General features: G+C 46.0%; 1 protein-coding gene across 2 annotated transcripts in view; it reads left to right on the plus strand.

Moving 5' to 3' along the window:
* Positions 1-13,775, plus strand: part of LOC113417639 (digestive cysteine proteinase 2-like) — a 68,349-nt gene that overhangs the window by 42,089 nt on the left and 12,485 nt on the right. For both annotated transcript variants that reach the window (XM_087970691.1, XM_026676136.2), the window contains exons 5-7: positions 4,466-4,709; positions 9,965-10,160; positions 13,175-13,368. In XM_087970691.1, coding sequence (XP_087826817.1) covers positions 4,466-4,709; positions 9,965-10,160; positions 13,175-13,368 — 634 coding nt within the window. The remainder of the gene's footprint in view (positions 1-4,465; positions 4,710-9,964; positions 10,161-13,174; positions 13,369-13,775) is intronic.

The raw sequence follows: 13,775 nt of genomic DNA on the forward strand, positions 1-13,775 counted from the left end.
TCTCCAACTTTCCTATGTTGTGAGAGCCCAACCATTCAGTGGTGGGATTCAAGTTTTACTACCAGTTCTGTGCGCATGGCTTGGTGCGCGTGGCATGGATTGGTAGGTGGGGCTTGTGGGCCTGGCAGGGGAAGGTTACTGCAAAATCCCCATTCCCTCCCCACCCCACTAACCTGCTTTCCAGTTCCGTTCTCCTGTGCAGGGCAGCAAAAGTCAGAGGTGGGATTTGCCGGTTCTCCAAACTACTCAAAATTTCCAGTACCGGTTCTCCAGAACTGGTCAGAACCTGCTGAATACCCACCTCTGGAACCAGCCCACCATGTCTCTGCCAGTGAACAGGGAGCTCAGGAGGGCCGGGTATAGCCCTCCCGAGCTCTGTTTTCACTAACAGAGGGTTGTGGAAGGCTGTTTGCCTCTGAAAACAGATATCGGGAGCCCATTTTCACTGGCAGAGTGCTCAGGCCAGCACACGTACTCCCAACACGAGTGACGTCAAGGTGGCCATGTCTACTCCGGCCACGCACACACACACACACACACACACACACACACACAAGGTGAAACACAACTCTGATGCGACCCTCAATAAAATCAAGTTTGACACCCCTGATTTAGGCAATAAACAACCCATGCCAGCCATTTAAGTAGGATGTGTATTTTTTTTCTAACGTTGGAGGTCTTCTCCATGCCAAGCAGATCTTCAGTCTTTCTCCAGATCACCTGCTTTTGGAGAGCCATCGAAGTCCATCTTCGATGGCTCTGAGAATGACTTCACTTTCGGCGCACCCCGGTTCTTTCAACAGACCATGGGAAACACTCATATCCCAGCCCTCCTCTCTTTCGATAGGCCTGAGAAAGCCGTCCAGCCCTTGGACAGATCACATACAGCCAGCTCCGCCTGCCCTTTGCCTTAGTGAGTCAGCCACTTCCTTCTATGGCAAAGCCACTCTTCTCCCGTGCCAAGTTCCTAATAAAATTGCAAGGCAGGTTCCAGCCAGATGCTGTTGTCTTGACAGTAATGAAATCTCTTTTCTGCAGTGGCTGCTCGAAGTGGCATTTGTCACACACATCGGATGGCAAGCTGTTATTTGACCTATGCCAAAACGCTGTCTAAGAGAGCATGAGGCTGCAGATGTGGGCGAGAAACTTTGCAGTGTTGTTTTGCTAGTTTGCTAATGAAGGACTCAAACTCCTCCTTGCCTTCAGAGACCCCCTCACCCATTTGAATCATGGCAGCCTGTCTTTCTGATAAAGATAAAGGCAAAAGTTTCCCCTGTCCAGTCGTGTCTGATTCTAGGAGGCGGTGCTCCAGAGGTGGTATTCAGCCAGTTCTGACCAGTTCTGGAGAACCAGTAGTGGACATTTTGAGTAGTTCAGAGAACCAGCAAATACCACCTCTGACTGGCTCCACTACCATCTATTCTCTGCCTCCCGAGTCCCAGCTGATCGGCTGGGTCTTCTTTGGTTGCCCTGCACAGGAGAACGGAGCTGGAAAGCAGGTTAGTGAGGTGGGGTGGGGAGGGAATGGGCATTTTGCAGTAACCTTCCCCCAGGAGTGGAGAGGGAATGGAGATTTTGCAGTATCCTTTCCCTGCCACGCCCACCAAGACATGGCCACCAAATCACACCATGCCCACCAAGTCACACCATGCCCACCAAGTCACGTGACGCCCATCAAGCCACGCCCACAGAACCGGTAGTAAAAAAAACTTTGAACACCACCACTGGTGCTCATCTCTGTTCCTTAACTGAGAGAATGAATGTTGTCTGAAGATGCTTCCGTGCTCATGTGGCTAGCATGATTATATACATGAAGGTGCATGGAATATTGTTACCTCCCCACCAAAGTAGGACTTTAGAACATAGAATCATTGGGTTGGAACAGACTTCACAGGTCTTCTTGTCCAACCCCGTGCTCAGGCAGGAAACCCTATACTATTTCAGGCTAATGGTTGTCCAATCTCTTCTTTAAAACCTCCAGTGATGGAGTACCCACAACTTACACAGGCAAGCCATCCCATTGATTAATTGTTCTCTCCGTCAGCAACTTGTTCCCTTGTTCTACCATTACAATTACCATTCTATCATTATTCTGCTGTTCTAGTTCTGTTTATTACTATAAGCCTCATTTACAAAGCCACAGGGGCCAAAACAAGGCATCAGCCAACCTTGTCTCACACCCAAGAAAAATCAGTCCTTTGATAGAAGCAGTTCCCCGTCTACAGGAACCTACCTATTTATCTACTCACATTTGCATGCTTTTGAACTGCTAGGTTGGTAGGAGGTGGGGCAAGTAATGGGAGCTCACCCCATCAAGCAGGGTCCAGTTATCAAACCCAAGTTCAGTGTCCTTAACCACAGATAGAGCTGCCTTAGAAGTTGGATTTCTTGGCTACTTGGGATGTTGGCTGGAAGCTTGACTGTCACCTGTAGTAAACCCAAGAACCCATCAGAGATGGAGCGACTCTTTGACATGTCCAAGCTGTGTTGTGGGTTCCTCGTGGCCTGCTCTCACTTGCTTTCCCTTTAGATGAGAAAGCATTCAGGATAATGTTGATAACCTGCATTCCACTTACAAATGAAGTTGGGGTGAAGGAACAGTTAATTCAGTATGAGAGCTCCTGTTTCCTTTGTTGAGGTGCCAAATTCAACACCTGGTATCACTAGCGGTCATTACTTCTGTATGGATTAAATCAGCCATAAGATGTTATTCTTCCAGAAAATTGAAATGCCAATTGAAAAAGACAACTAGGGGTGCGTGACTCCTGTTGGCTGAAAGACCACCCAGGTTTCTCTATATAGCATGCCAAGGCTACACTCCAAAGGAAGATGAAGACCGAGGAGAAGACAGAGGATTTAAAATATAAATTAAGTTCCCCAAACCTCTGCAAAGATGATTCCCGTTGTTTCTTAAAACCATTCTCCAAACTCTTAACAAAGCAGGAGAAGAGTGAAACATTGAGCTCTGGATATATTACCCTAAGCAATCATGTGGCTTTAGTTTACCATGATGTTTTAGCCTAGCTATATTGTGATTGGCAAGCCATGAATTCTTGTGCAGTAACTTGAGTGACCTTAGTCAATTGTGGGGGGGTTTCCCCCCCAGTATATTAGAATTAGAATAGAATAGAGTTGGAAGGGACCTTGGAGGTCTTCTAGTCCAACCCTCTGCTCAAGCAGGAGACCCAATACCATCTCAGACAAGTGACTGTCCAGGCTCTTCTTAAAAACCGCCAGTGATGGAGCGCCCATGATTTCTTAAGGCAAGCTGTTCCACTGGTTAATTGTCCTCACTGTTGGGGAGTTTCTCCTTAATCCCAGGTTGCTTCTCTCTTTAATTAGTTTCCAATCATTGTTTCTTGTCCTGCCTTCCGGTGCTTTGGAGAATAATTTGACCCCCTCTTCTTTGTGGCAGCCCCTCAAGTACTGGAATCCTGCTATCATGTCACCCCTAATTCTTCTTTTCTTTAGACTAACCAGCCCCAAATCCTGCAGCCATATACAGTACAATATACAATATACATGTACATATACACACACAGAGAGAGAGAGAGAGAGAGAGAGAGAGAGAAATACAATGACAAGAACCAGGGTTGGTGCAGTATGCAATCCTCTCATGCCCTTGATGGAGACCGACTCTGGGGGAGAGGAGGAACAGCCGACAGGGAGTGGAAGGGTGGCTCTGGAGGTTGTGGAGGAGGCTGGGGAAGGGCAGAGGCCAGCTGGGCAGTCCAAGGAAGCTCCAGGCCCATCCCCTCCATCCTAGGGCACGCAGGGAGGTGAGGATAAGGGAGAGACGTGGTCTCCTGGGGAGGAGAGGGCCAAGTTGATCTTCTTCATGGGCTGCAGCTGTGACAACTGGATAAGAGGACAGACATACGGGCGAGTACGGAAGCAAGCGTGGAAAATCTCTAGTTTATGGTTCCTCTCTGAGTTTGGCGTCCTTCCCAGTGTGTGTTCTGATATCTGTGGATGTCTTCCAGCCCTTATCTTGCCTGGTTTGTGTTTTTTTTTTTTTTTACTCTTTATGATTTAAACGGCATTTCCTCCTTCTTGTAACTGTTTGTGTGGGAGTTTTTTGTCTCCAGTCAAGGATATTTGGAGCTTGGAAGCAAAGTGAAGGAATAAAAGGGGCTTCCCCTGTTTTTTGTGACTGTGTTTATTTTGTATCCCACCCTGGGTCGTCACAAATCCCAATCAAAAAGCTTGACTGGAACAATGCAGTTTGAGGGGGTCCTCGGTGCTCTTTGAACTTGGTTGTTTTTTTGCAGAAGTTTCATTACCCAAACTAGGTAACATCATCACTGCTAGTTTGGGCAATGAAACATCTGCAAGAAAACAACCAAGTTCAAAGAGCACTGAGGACGCCTCCTTTCAACCGTGAGCTACAAAGGTTCTCCTTTTATTGGTACAAGGCAGTTTCCCCTGTGCCTCTTTCAAAGGCTCCTCTCTGTTGTTTCTCCAGTTTGTAAGAGAAGAATACTTCAGAGGCATATACACCGCCGTATGGCAGAGGATAACCAACTGGGGCAAGAAGAAGAATGTCTATACGATGTGGGTGACAAATGCCAGCTGCGGAGTCACCCCGGTGCATTACCAGATGAAGGGTTACAACAACTTACTGGGATCCCACTACGACAAGTATGAAATCAATTACAGCGATTTCTCCAACAGTTTCCCAGCTTCCATCTTTGTCCTGAAATCAAATGGTGAGTCAGAAGGATTCTTCTCCTGCCCGTGTTCCAAAGTATTTGGGGAGGCGGCCCTGGAGCTTTTGGCCATTGTGTGCAGGGTGACTACTGTGGTTGCAAACTTCACAGCTCTGCAGGGATCAGAACAGTGGTGGGATTCAACTTTTTTTTTTTTAACCACCGGTTTGGTGGGCGTGGCTTGGTGGGCGCACTTTGCATGCACAGAGGGTTTCATACTGACCTTCTCCTGCAATCCTGCGTTCTCCCGGTGTGTGTTCAACAGCTGATTGCCGTGCAAAGCAGCTGAGCTTCAAAACCAGGAAATAATGGTCAGTATAGAGCCTGGGCAGGCAGGAGGGCCCAGCAGCTGATCGTCAGAGCAAACCAGTTCGCTCACGGACGATCCTCAGAACTACCAGTTTGGCCCGAACCGGGCTGAACCGATAGAATACCACCCCTGGATCAGAATCGTGTGTCATCACGCCCAAGCAGACCCTCTTCTGAGAGAGAAAAACTCTCAGCTAAAGGATAAACTCTCAAGTTACTGGTAAATCTCCGTGTTGGGTTGGATGGCAACCAGGTGGTTCTAGTATGCAGAATGAACTGAAAGATTGAGAACAAAAGGGTGGAGCAGGGGTGTCGAACTCAAGGCCTGGGGGCCGGATCCAGCCTGTGGGGTGCATAGATCTGCCCTGAAAACAGCAAAAGACTGGCCCGCAGTGCTTCTGCCAGTAAAAATGGAGCTGGGGAGGGCTGCCTATGAAAACAGGCTCCCGAGCTCCGTTTTTGCTGGCAGAAGATTTGCAGGAAGCCGAAAACAGAGCTCGAGAGCCCATTTTCCCTGGCAGAACACTTGGGCCCACACAGGCATTCCCGACATGAGTGACGTTGAGTTGGCTACACCCACCCTGGCCATGCCTCCCCCTCTCCCCCCACCTGAGGTCAAACACAACCCTGATGCAGCCCTCAGTGAAATCTAGTTTGACACCCCGGTGTAGAGGGAATGGCATTGATGAATAGAAGGAAGAGCAGCTACCAAGGCAATTGTCCCCAAAAGGGATCCATTTTCAAAGGTGTAACATGCATGGTTCATATGAAGATGAAAGATGGGACACATTCAGATGTGCAAAGGTCCATTACTAGAGCCTTATAATAAAAAGTAACACTAACCTCCATGGCATTGGTTTCCTTGTTTGGTTTACCTTGAACAGCTGACAGAAGGAGGGGTTTCGTTCACACATGATGCAAAGCTATAATATGTTATGTGTGCTTTTATGTCAGGTTTGAGACAAGCTCTTGTGGTTTCTGTTGTCTGGTTTTACGCCCACTAATGGCTTAGTGAACTATGTTTGAAGTCTTCAAGCAGAAGCTTGATAGTTATCTGCACAAAATCCTATAATGGATCCTGCATTGCACAGGGCAGGGATTAGACTAGATGATCTCTGAGCCCGTTCCAGTTCTGATTCTATAATTCCATCACACAAACCCATCTGTAGTCTAGCCTGGCATAAAGTAGCCTGGCTTCTAATTTTTGTTTTTAATGCCTCTGCCAGAATATATGAGCCATGTGAGATATTAAATACAGGTAGGCCTCGACTTACGAACATAACTGAGCCCAAGATTTCTGTTGCTAAGCGAGACAGTTGTTAAGTGAATTTTGTCCCATTTTACGACCTTTCTCGCCACAGCTAAGTGAATCATTGCAGTTGTTAATTTAGTCACATGGTTGTTAAGCGAATCTGGCTTCCCCATTGACTTTGGTTGTTCGAAGGTGATCACATGACCCTCTGAATTTTGATCACGTGACTATGGAGATACTGCAATGGTCATAAGTGTGAAAAAGGGTTATAGGTCACTCTTTTCAGTTGTAACTTTGAACAGTCACTAAATGAACTGTTGTGAGTGCCCAATAGAATTAGCAAGAGCACCTCTGCAGGAATTGCTCAGTTTTTGGAAATGCTTTTCATTCCAAAGGTGGTTGTTGTTGTTAGTTGTAAAGTTGTATCTGACCCAGAGGTGGGATTCAAATTTTTTTACTACTGGTTCTGTGGGTGTGGCTTGGCGGGCATGGGATGGCATGGCTTGGTGAGCGTGGCATGGCTTGATGGGCGTGGCATGGCTTCGTGGGCGTGGCATGGCTTGGTGGGTGTAACTTAATGGGGGTGGCAGGGGAAGCATACTGCAAAATCGCCATTCCCTCTCCACCCCACTAATCTGCTTTCCAGCTCCGTTCTCCTGTGCAGGACAACAAAAGGAGACCCAGCCAATCAGCTGGGACTTGGGAGGCAGAGAATAGATGGGGTGGGGAGTCAGTGGTGGTATTCCAAACTATTCAAAATTTTCACTACCGGTTCTCCGAACTACTCAAAATTTCCGCTACTGGTTCTCCAGAACTAGTCAGAACCTGCTGAATACCATCTCTGGTCTGACCCATTGCGACCCCATGGACGACGTTCCTCCAGGCCTTCCTGTCCTCTACAATCCCCTGGAGTCCATTTAGGCTCACGCTGACTGCTTTTATGACTCCATCCAGCCACCTCATTCTCTGCCGTCCCCTTCTTTTTCTTTTGCCCTCAATCGTTCCCAGCATTAGGCTCTTCTCCAGGGAGTCCTTTCTTCTCATTAGGTGGCCAAAGTATTTGAGGGTTTCATCTTCAGGATCTGGCCTTCTAAAGAGCAGTCAGGGTTGATCTCCTCTAGGACTGACCGGTTGGATCGCCTTGCAGTCCAAGGGATTTGCAGGAGTCTTCTCCAGCACCAGAGTTCAAAGGCCTCAATTCCAAGGGTAGAAAATCACCATAGACAGAGGTCTCCAAACTTGGCAACTTTAAGACTTGTGGACTTCAACTCCCAGGATTCTATGCTGGCTGGATAGTTTGGAGACCCCTGCTATAGAGGGTCTATATAGCCTTGACTCTTGCAAAAGTATACAATGGCTTGAGGTGAGGTAAAATGCTAAGTGCAGAGACACTTCTAATCCAACCTGTTGCCTCAACCAACCTGAGATGATGATGATATTTCTACATGGCCTAATTAGCAGTGTCTCTCAACCTTGGGAACTCTAAGAAGTGTGGACTTCAACAGTGTATCCTGTTTGAAGAATTCTGGGAGTTAAAGTCCACATACCTTCAAGCGGCCAAGGTTGAGAAACACTGGCCTATAACAAACTCCTTTTGAGTCTTTTTCTTCAAAAACATAAGCAGTGGACATATTTTTTCCAGCTTTGTGGGCTTACTTATTCGATCAATTTCTGGGGTGGTTAGGATGCCGTACCTCCAACAGCTCAAACTTCTCTTTCATCTGTTTGTTTATTTGTTTCTTTATTCATCCCTGACATTTCTGTGCCACTCCACTTGAAAACAGCTGTGAACAACCTTAGAGCAAAAATAAGGATTAAGAACAACAGAACAAAGGGAAAACAATGGAAATCATATTGACGGAACCCAACAGGCGCAATCTCAAATTTAATATCTCCCCCAAATATTCTGTCCCTCTTCTCTGTGAAAATGGTTTCGTCGGAGAAATGGTGATTCCTATAAATGGGATCAGGCTATTTTATAGGGTGTCAACTCATAAAATATTTCTATGGTCTTTTTAGAGTTGCCAACAGAAAGGGAAGTGGGAGCAGTGGGCAGCTTGCATTCCATAAATGGTTTCAAAGATAGTTTCTAGGTGACCAAAGTTTCTGCCGAGCAAAATTCTAACTGGAGAGTATGATTGATGACTCTTGGCTGTGGATGTGTCCCATTGGAGAATATCAATTATGATACACCCAGGGGGTGGGGGGAAAACCAGGGTCAAGGGTGACAATGTCTCAGAGTCAGCTACACCCAGGCAGTGCTGACATATTTACTCCTAATAAATCTTCTTTAAGTTTTGGAAGTTCGGCTCGAGACTCGTGATTTAAATGGGGGTAACTGCTGGAGCCCTGACATAGGGGGGATACCGTCGTTCAGAATGTCTAGCTATGGGGGTCTCTAAAGATGGGGGGCTTCTTAGAATCTGTCTCTTGACCAGCTGACATTCCTCCTGAATGGCCTTTTCTATTTTATATAATTGAATGGTTGGAATGTGTTGTATGATGTCCTTGACAATGGGGAGAGCCAGACTGGCTTCATGAGGGCAGAATTCACTTAATGACTGCCATGATTTGCTTAACAACCACAGCAAAAATGGTCGTAAAATCAGGCATGACTCAACAACTGCCTTGTTTAGCAACAGAAATTCTGATCTCAGTTGAGATTGTAAGTCGATAGGCTGCCTATATGCCGTAAAAAAAGGAACATCATAGCAAGGACAGCAAGTAGCTGACAGTTTTCTGAACATGGATTACACAATTTCCTTATTTCTTTCTGTGCCCCTCTAATCTTGCAAACCTCAACAATTATATTGGCTTCCAATTGCCATTTTTCACTTCCACCAGCTCCCGTTCCTAGCAGCACAAGCCAAAACTGAAACACCCAAATGACAAAGCAGATTGGAGAACAAATGACCTTTTATTTTTCTTGCAGGGAAAAGGGCTCCAAAATCTTATCTGAAAATGTTGCATTGGTGGTAGCTAAAGCTCTCATAGATGTGGTTGCGGATGGTGTAGATGCTGAAAATGACACCATCTGCCTTTATCAGCTTCTTCTTCTTCTTCTTCTTCTTCTTCTTCTTCTTCTTCTTCTTCTTCTTCTTCTTCTTCTTCTTCTTCTTCTTCTTCTTCTTCTTCTTCTTCTTCTTCTTCTTCTTCTTCTTCTTCTTCTTCTTCTTCTTCTTCTTCTTCTTCTTCTTCTTCTCCTCCTCCTCCTCCTCCTCCTCCTCCTCCTCCTCCTCCTCCTCCTCCTATTCCCAGCCTATCAGGCTGTGGCCCATAAGGGCCAAGGGAGCTTGCAGGGTTATTATGCGATGTTAATTTGGACAGATGTTATGGCTTGTGTTACAGAACTTCCGACACGATCTCCACCCTCTCCATAGGCCGCTTGCTTAAGACACTTGGAAATGTATATGATCTTTTAATAACTTTCTGGCCTGGGGATATTTGCCCTTCCCTTCTCTGTGTTCCTATTGTGATTGGATGTTTGGCAACTTGGATCATGTAAGCTAGGAATCATTTATTTCTATGAAAGAGAGCAATGTGGCTTAAAGCTGCATGTTATCCTCGTTATTTAATTTTATCCCACTTTTTTTTTTAACACAAAATTCAACATACCTGTAGTAGAGCCTTAGAATCCTTAGAATTCTCCATGGGATATTGTGACATCCACCTCTGCATTGTGCTTCCTCCCTAGAAACTAAACTGTGTGATGAGCTGCCAGGAGATTCCACAGAGCACCTCATCATGGCCAACCCCATGGCTGACTTCGTGGGTGGACAGGAGGATCGTGCTCACAGTCTCTTCCACCATTACAGAAAACGCTTTGGAAAGAGCTATGACACTGAGCAGGAGATGGAACATCGGAAGCATACCTTCACCCACAACATGAGGTGCAAAACCTCAAGGGAAGAGGCAGAGGGAGGGAGGGAGGCTGGTAGAAGGACAGGAAAGTCACTTAGCACTTAGACTCACATACCACTTCACTGTGCTTTACAGCCCTCTCTCAGCGGTTTACAGAGTCAGCCTATTGCCCCCAATAATTTGGGTCCTCATTTTATCCACCCCGGAAGGATGGAAGGCTGAGTCGACTTTGAGCCTGGTGGGATTCGAACTGCCAAATTGCAAGCAGATGGCAGTAGTAGCCTGCAGTACTGCACTCTAACCACTGCACCAGAGGAGAAAAGAACTAGTTCTTGAATGAAAAGAAGGACTGGGGATGACATGATAGCAACGTTCCAATATTTGAAGGGCTGCCACAAAGAAGAGGAGTGGGCCAACCTATTCCCTAAAGCACCAGAAGCCAGGAGAAAAAGCAATGGGGGGAAATTAATCAAGGAGAGAACCAATCTTGAACTGAGGAAGTATTTCCTGAGAGTTAAAACAATTCATCAGTGGAACGACTTGCCTTCAGAAGATCAACTTGGCCCTCTCCTCCCCAGTAGACCACGTCTCTCCCTTATTCTCACCTCCCTGCGTGCCCTAGGATGGAGAGGGGATGGGCCTGGAGCTTCCTCGGACTGCCCAGCCGGCCTCTGCCCTTCCCCAGCCTCCTCCACAACCTCCAGAGCTACACTTCCACTCCCTGTTGGCTGTTCCTCCTCTCCCTCAGAGTCGATCTCCATCAGGGGCATGACAGGATTGCATACTGCACCAACCCTGGTTCTTGTCATTGTATTTCTCTCTCTCTCTCTCTCTCTCTCTCTCTCTCTGTGTGTGTGTGTGTGTGTCTATGTATATGTATTGTATATTGTACTGTATATGGCTGCAGGATTTGGGTCTGGCTAGTCTTAAGAAAAGAAGAATTAGGGGTGACATGATAGCAGTATTCCAGTACTTGAGGGGCTGCCACAAAAAAGAGAGGGCCAAATTATTCTCCAAAGCACCGGAAGGCAGGACAAGAAACAATGATTGGAAAACAATTAAAGAGAGAAGCAACCTGGGATTAAGGAGAAACTTCCTAATAGTGAGGACAATTAACCAGTGGAACAGCTTGCCTTAAGAAATCGTGGGCGCTCCATCACTGGAGGTTTTTAAGAAGAGATTCGACAACCATTTGTCTGAGGTGGTATTGGGTCTCCTGCTTGAGCAGGGGGTTGGACTAGAAGACCTCCAAAGTCCCTTCCAACTCTATTCTATTCTAATTCTAATATACTGGGGGGAGGGGGAAACCCCACAATTGACTAAAGTCACCCAAGTTACTGCACAAGAATGCATGGCTTGCAAACCACGTTATAGCTAGGCTAAAACGTCATGGTAAACTAAAGCCACATGATTGCTTAGGGTAATATATCCAAGACATCCAACTCAGTTATTCTGTATTCTGATGAAAAACATCAGGGGTGGGATTCAAAATTTTTAACAACCGGTTCTGTGGGTGTGGCTTGGTGGTCATGTGACTGGGTGGACATGGCTTGGTGGTCATGTGACTGGCTGGGCGTGACCAACTCAATATCACTCACATCGAGGCACGCATCTCCTCGCCTGGCCTCTCATGACTGTGGGGATGTTGCAACAGTCATAAGTGTGAAAAATGGTCATAAGTCACTTTTTTCAGTGCCATTGTAACTTTGAATGGTCACTCCACACAAGCAAAGTACCAGCAAAGGAGGGGGAAAAGGAGGGGGAAGTCTAGTCCTGCCAAGAATGTAATAAGGGTTAATGGAGAGGCAGTTTCTCTAAGCAACACCAGAATGTTTCCTTCCTGCCTTCCTTACAGGATTAGGCCAGTAATTTCTTCTAACAACCAGTTCTCCGAACTGCTTAGAGTGTTAACAACCGGTTCTAGCAAACAGGTGCGAACTGGTAGAATCCCACCCCTGAAAAACATTAGCAGGCATCTTGGCTATATCAGGTGAACTTTCTCCATAATCAATAAATGTGCTCATAATTGAAGGAAAGCCTTGAAAGATACATTCTACAAATAGTTGGTTGCACTTTTTTCTCTTTACTATTCCTTAATATTCTGACTTTAGCTCTGCCATGCCATTTTAACGCAAGTTCAAAGGCTTTCATTGCCCTTTGTACAAAGACATGGGTGGTAAAATGAAAACTTCTTCTCCCATTTCACCAGCCAAGTTTTGAGTTTGTGCTTCACTGGAGGCATTAGCATGTAAAACCAATCTGATGTTATCCTTTAGTATCAGTGATGCAGTTAGTTTACATCTGAGATTAAAATGCATAATCAAGAACATTATAAAACAACACTTGTCCAAACAAGCAGCTATCGACAAAGACTAGAACTGGTGCCAGAAGTTCCCATAATGTTACCAAAAGTGAAGATTGAAAAACATGTCCAGAAGTCAAGCCTGGATAGTTGAGAGTCCCAAAATTAGTGGGGTTAGCAATTAGAGGGTGATCAGAAGGTGAAACGGGGGCCATCCACACTTAAGAGCTGTGGTGGCACATGCAGTGTTGCAGGCTAACTCTACATTCCAATGCCAAGAGTTCGATTCTCACCAGCTCAAGGTTGACTCGGCCTTTCATCCTTCTGAAGTCGGTAAAATAAGGGCCCAGATTGCTGGCGGCAACAGGCTGACTCTGTAAACCGCTCAGAGAGTGCTGTAAAGCACTGTAAGGTGGTATATAAGTCTAAGCGCTATTGCTATTGCTATTTGTTTTCAAGTCCCTCGGGTTTCTAGGAGAAGCCAGGCACCATGTCCACCATTTTGTGAAGGTGCAAGCCCAACATGTGGGCCATTTCTTCAATTTCAATTGTTTCTTCTTCATCAAGAAGGTAAAGAAAGCACAATTTGCATAAGACAGAATGCCTTTTTTAGTGCGTGTCCGTTGTCTGCTGACTCTCTCCACCCGCCTTGATTTTAGGACAGAGGGACCTATAAGAACCAGAAAGTTAGATGATGTACGGTACCTGGCTCAGCTCTTGCCCTTTCTCCTCCTTTCCCAGGTTCGTCCATTCCAAGAATCGAGCCAACCTTCCCTTTAAGCTGGCCCTGAATCACTTGGCTGACCTCACCTTGGAAGAGATGGCTGTGATGAGGGGGAAACTCAAGAGCACAGCACCCAACAAGGGGCAGCCTTTCCCTGAGGAGATTTACACAGGCCTCATTTTGCCAGAAAGCTTGGACTGGAGACTCTATGGTATATATTGCTGGTCTGGGAAGAATGTGGTTAGTAAAAGATGAGTCAGCTCAAGTCAAACTTTGTACACAGTCATTAAGCAACACAGATGAGTCTTCCAGGCCTTGGTGTAGGATTTTGGTGGATGGTTGGTTTTTTTTTTTTCTATTTTAAGTCTAAGTCACCCAGAGTTATTTTGGAGTTGGGAAACTTCTAAATCTCACATCAGCCACATTGTCTAATTGTTTTCTCTTCGTCATCTGCCTCGTGTTCAATGCAGGTAGTCCTCAACAATTGAGCCCAAAATTTATGTTGTTAAGCAAAACAGTTAAGTGAGTTTTGCCCCATTTTACGTCCTTTCTTGACATAGTTGTTAAGTGAATCACTGCAGTTGTTAAGTTAAGTGAATCTCATTTCCTCATTGACGT

Source organism: Notechis scutatus, chromosome 8, assembly GCF_049901735.1.
Source record: "Notechis scutatus isolate UNSWTSFEM ecotype Mainland chromosome 8, rNotScu1.2, whole genome shotgun sequence".
Classification (NCBI taxonomy): Eukaryota; Metazoa; Chordata; class Lepidosauria; order Squamata; family Elapidae; genus Notechis; species Notechis scutatus.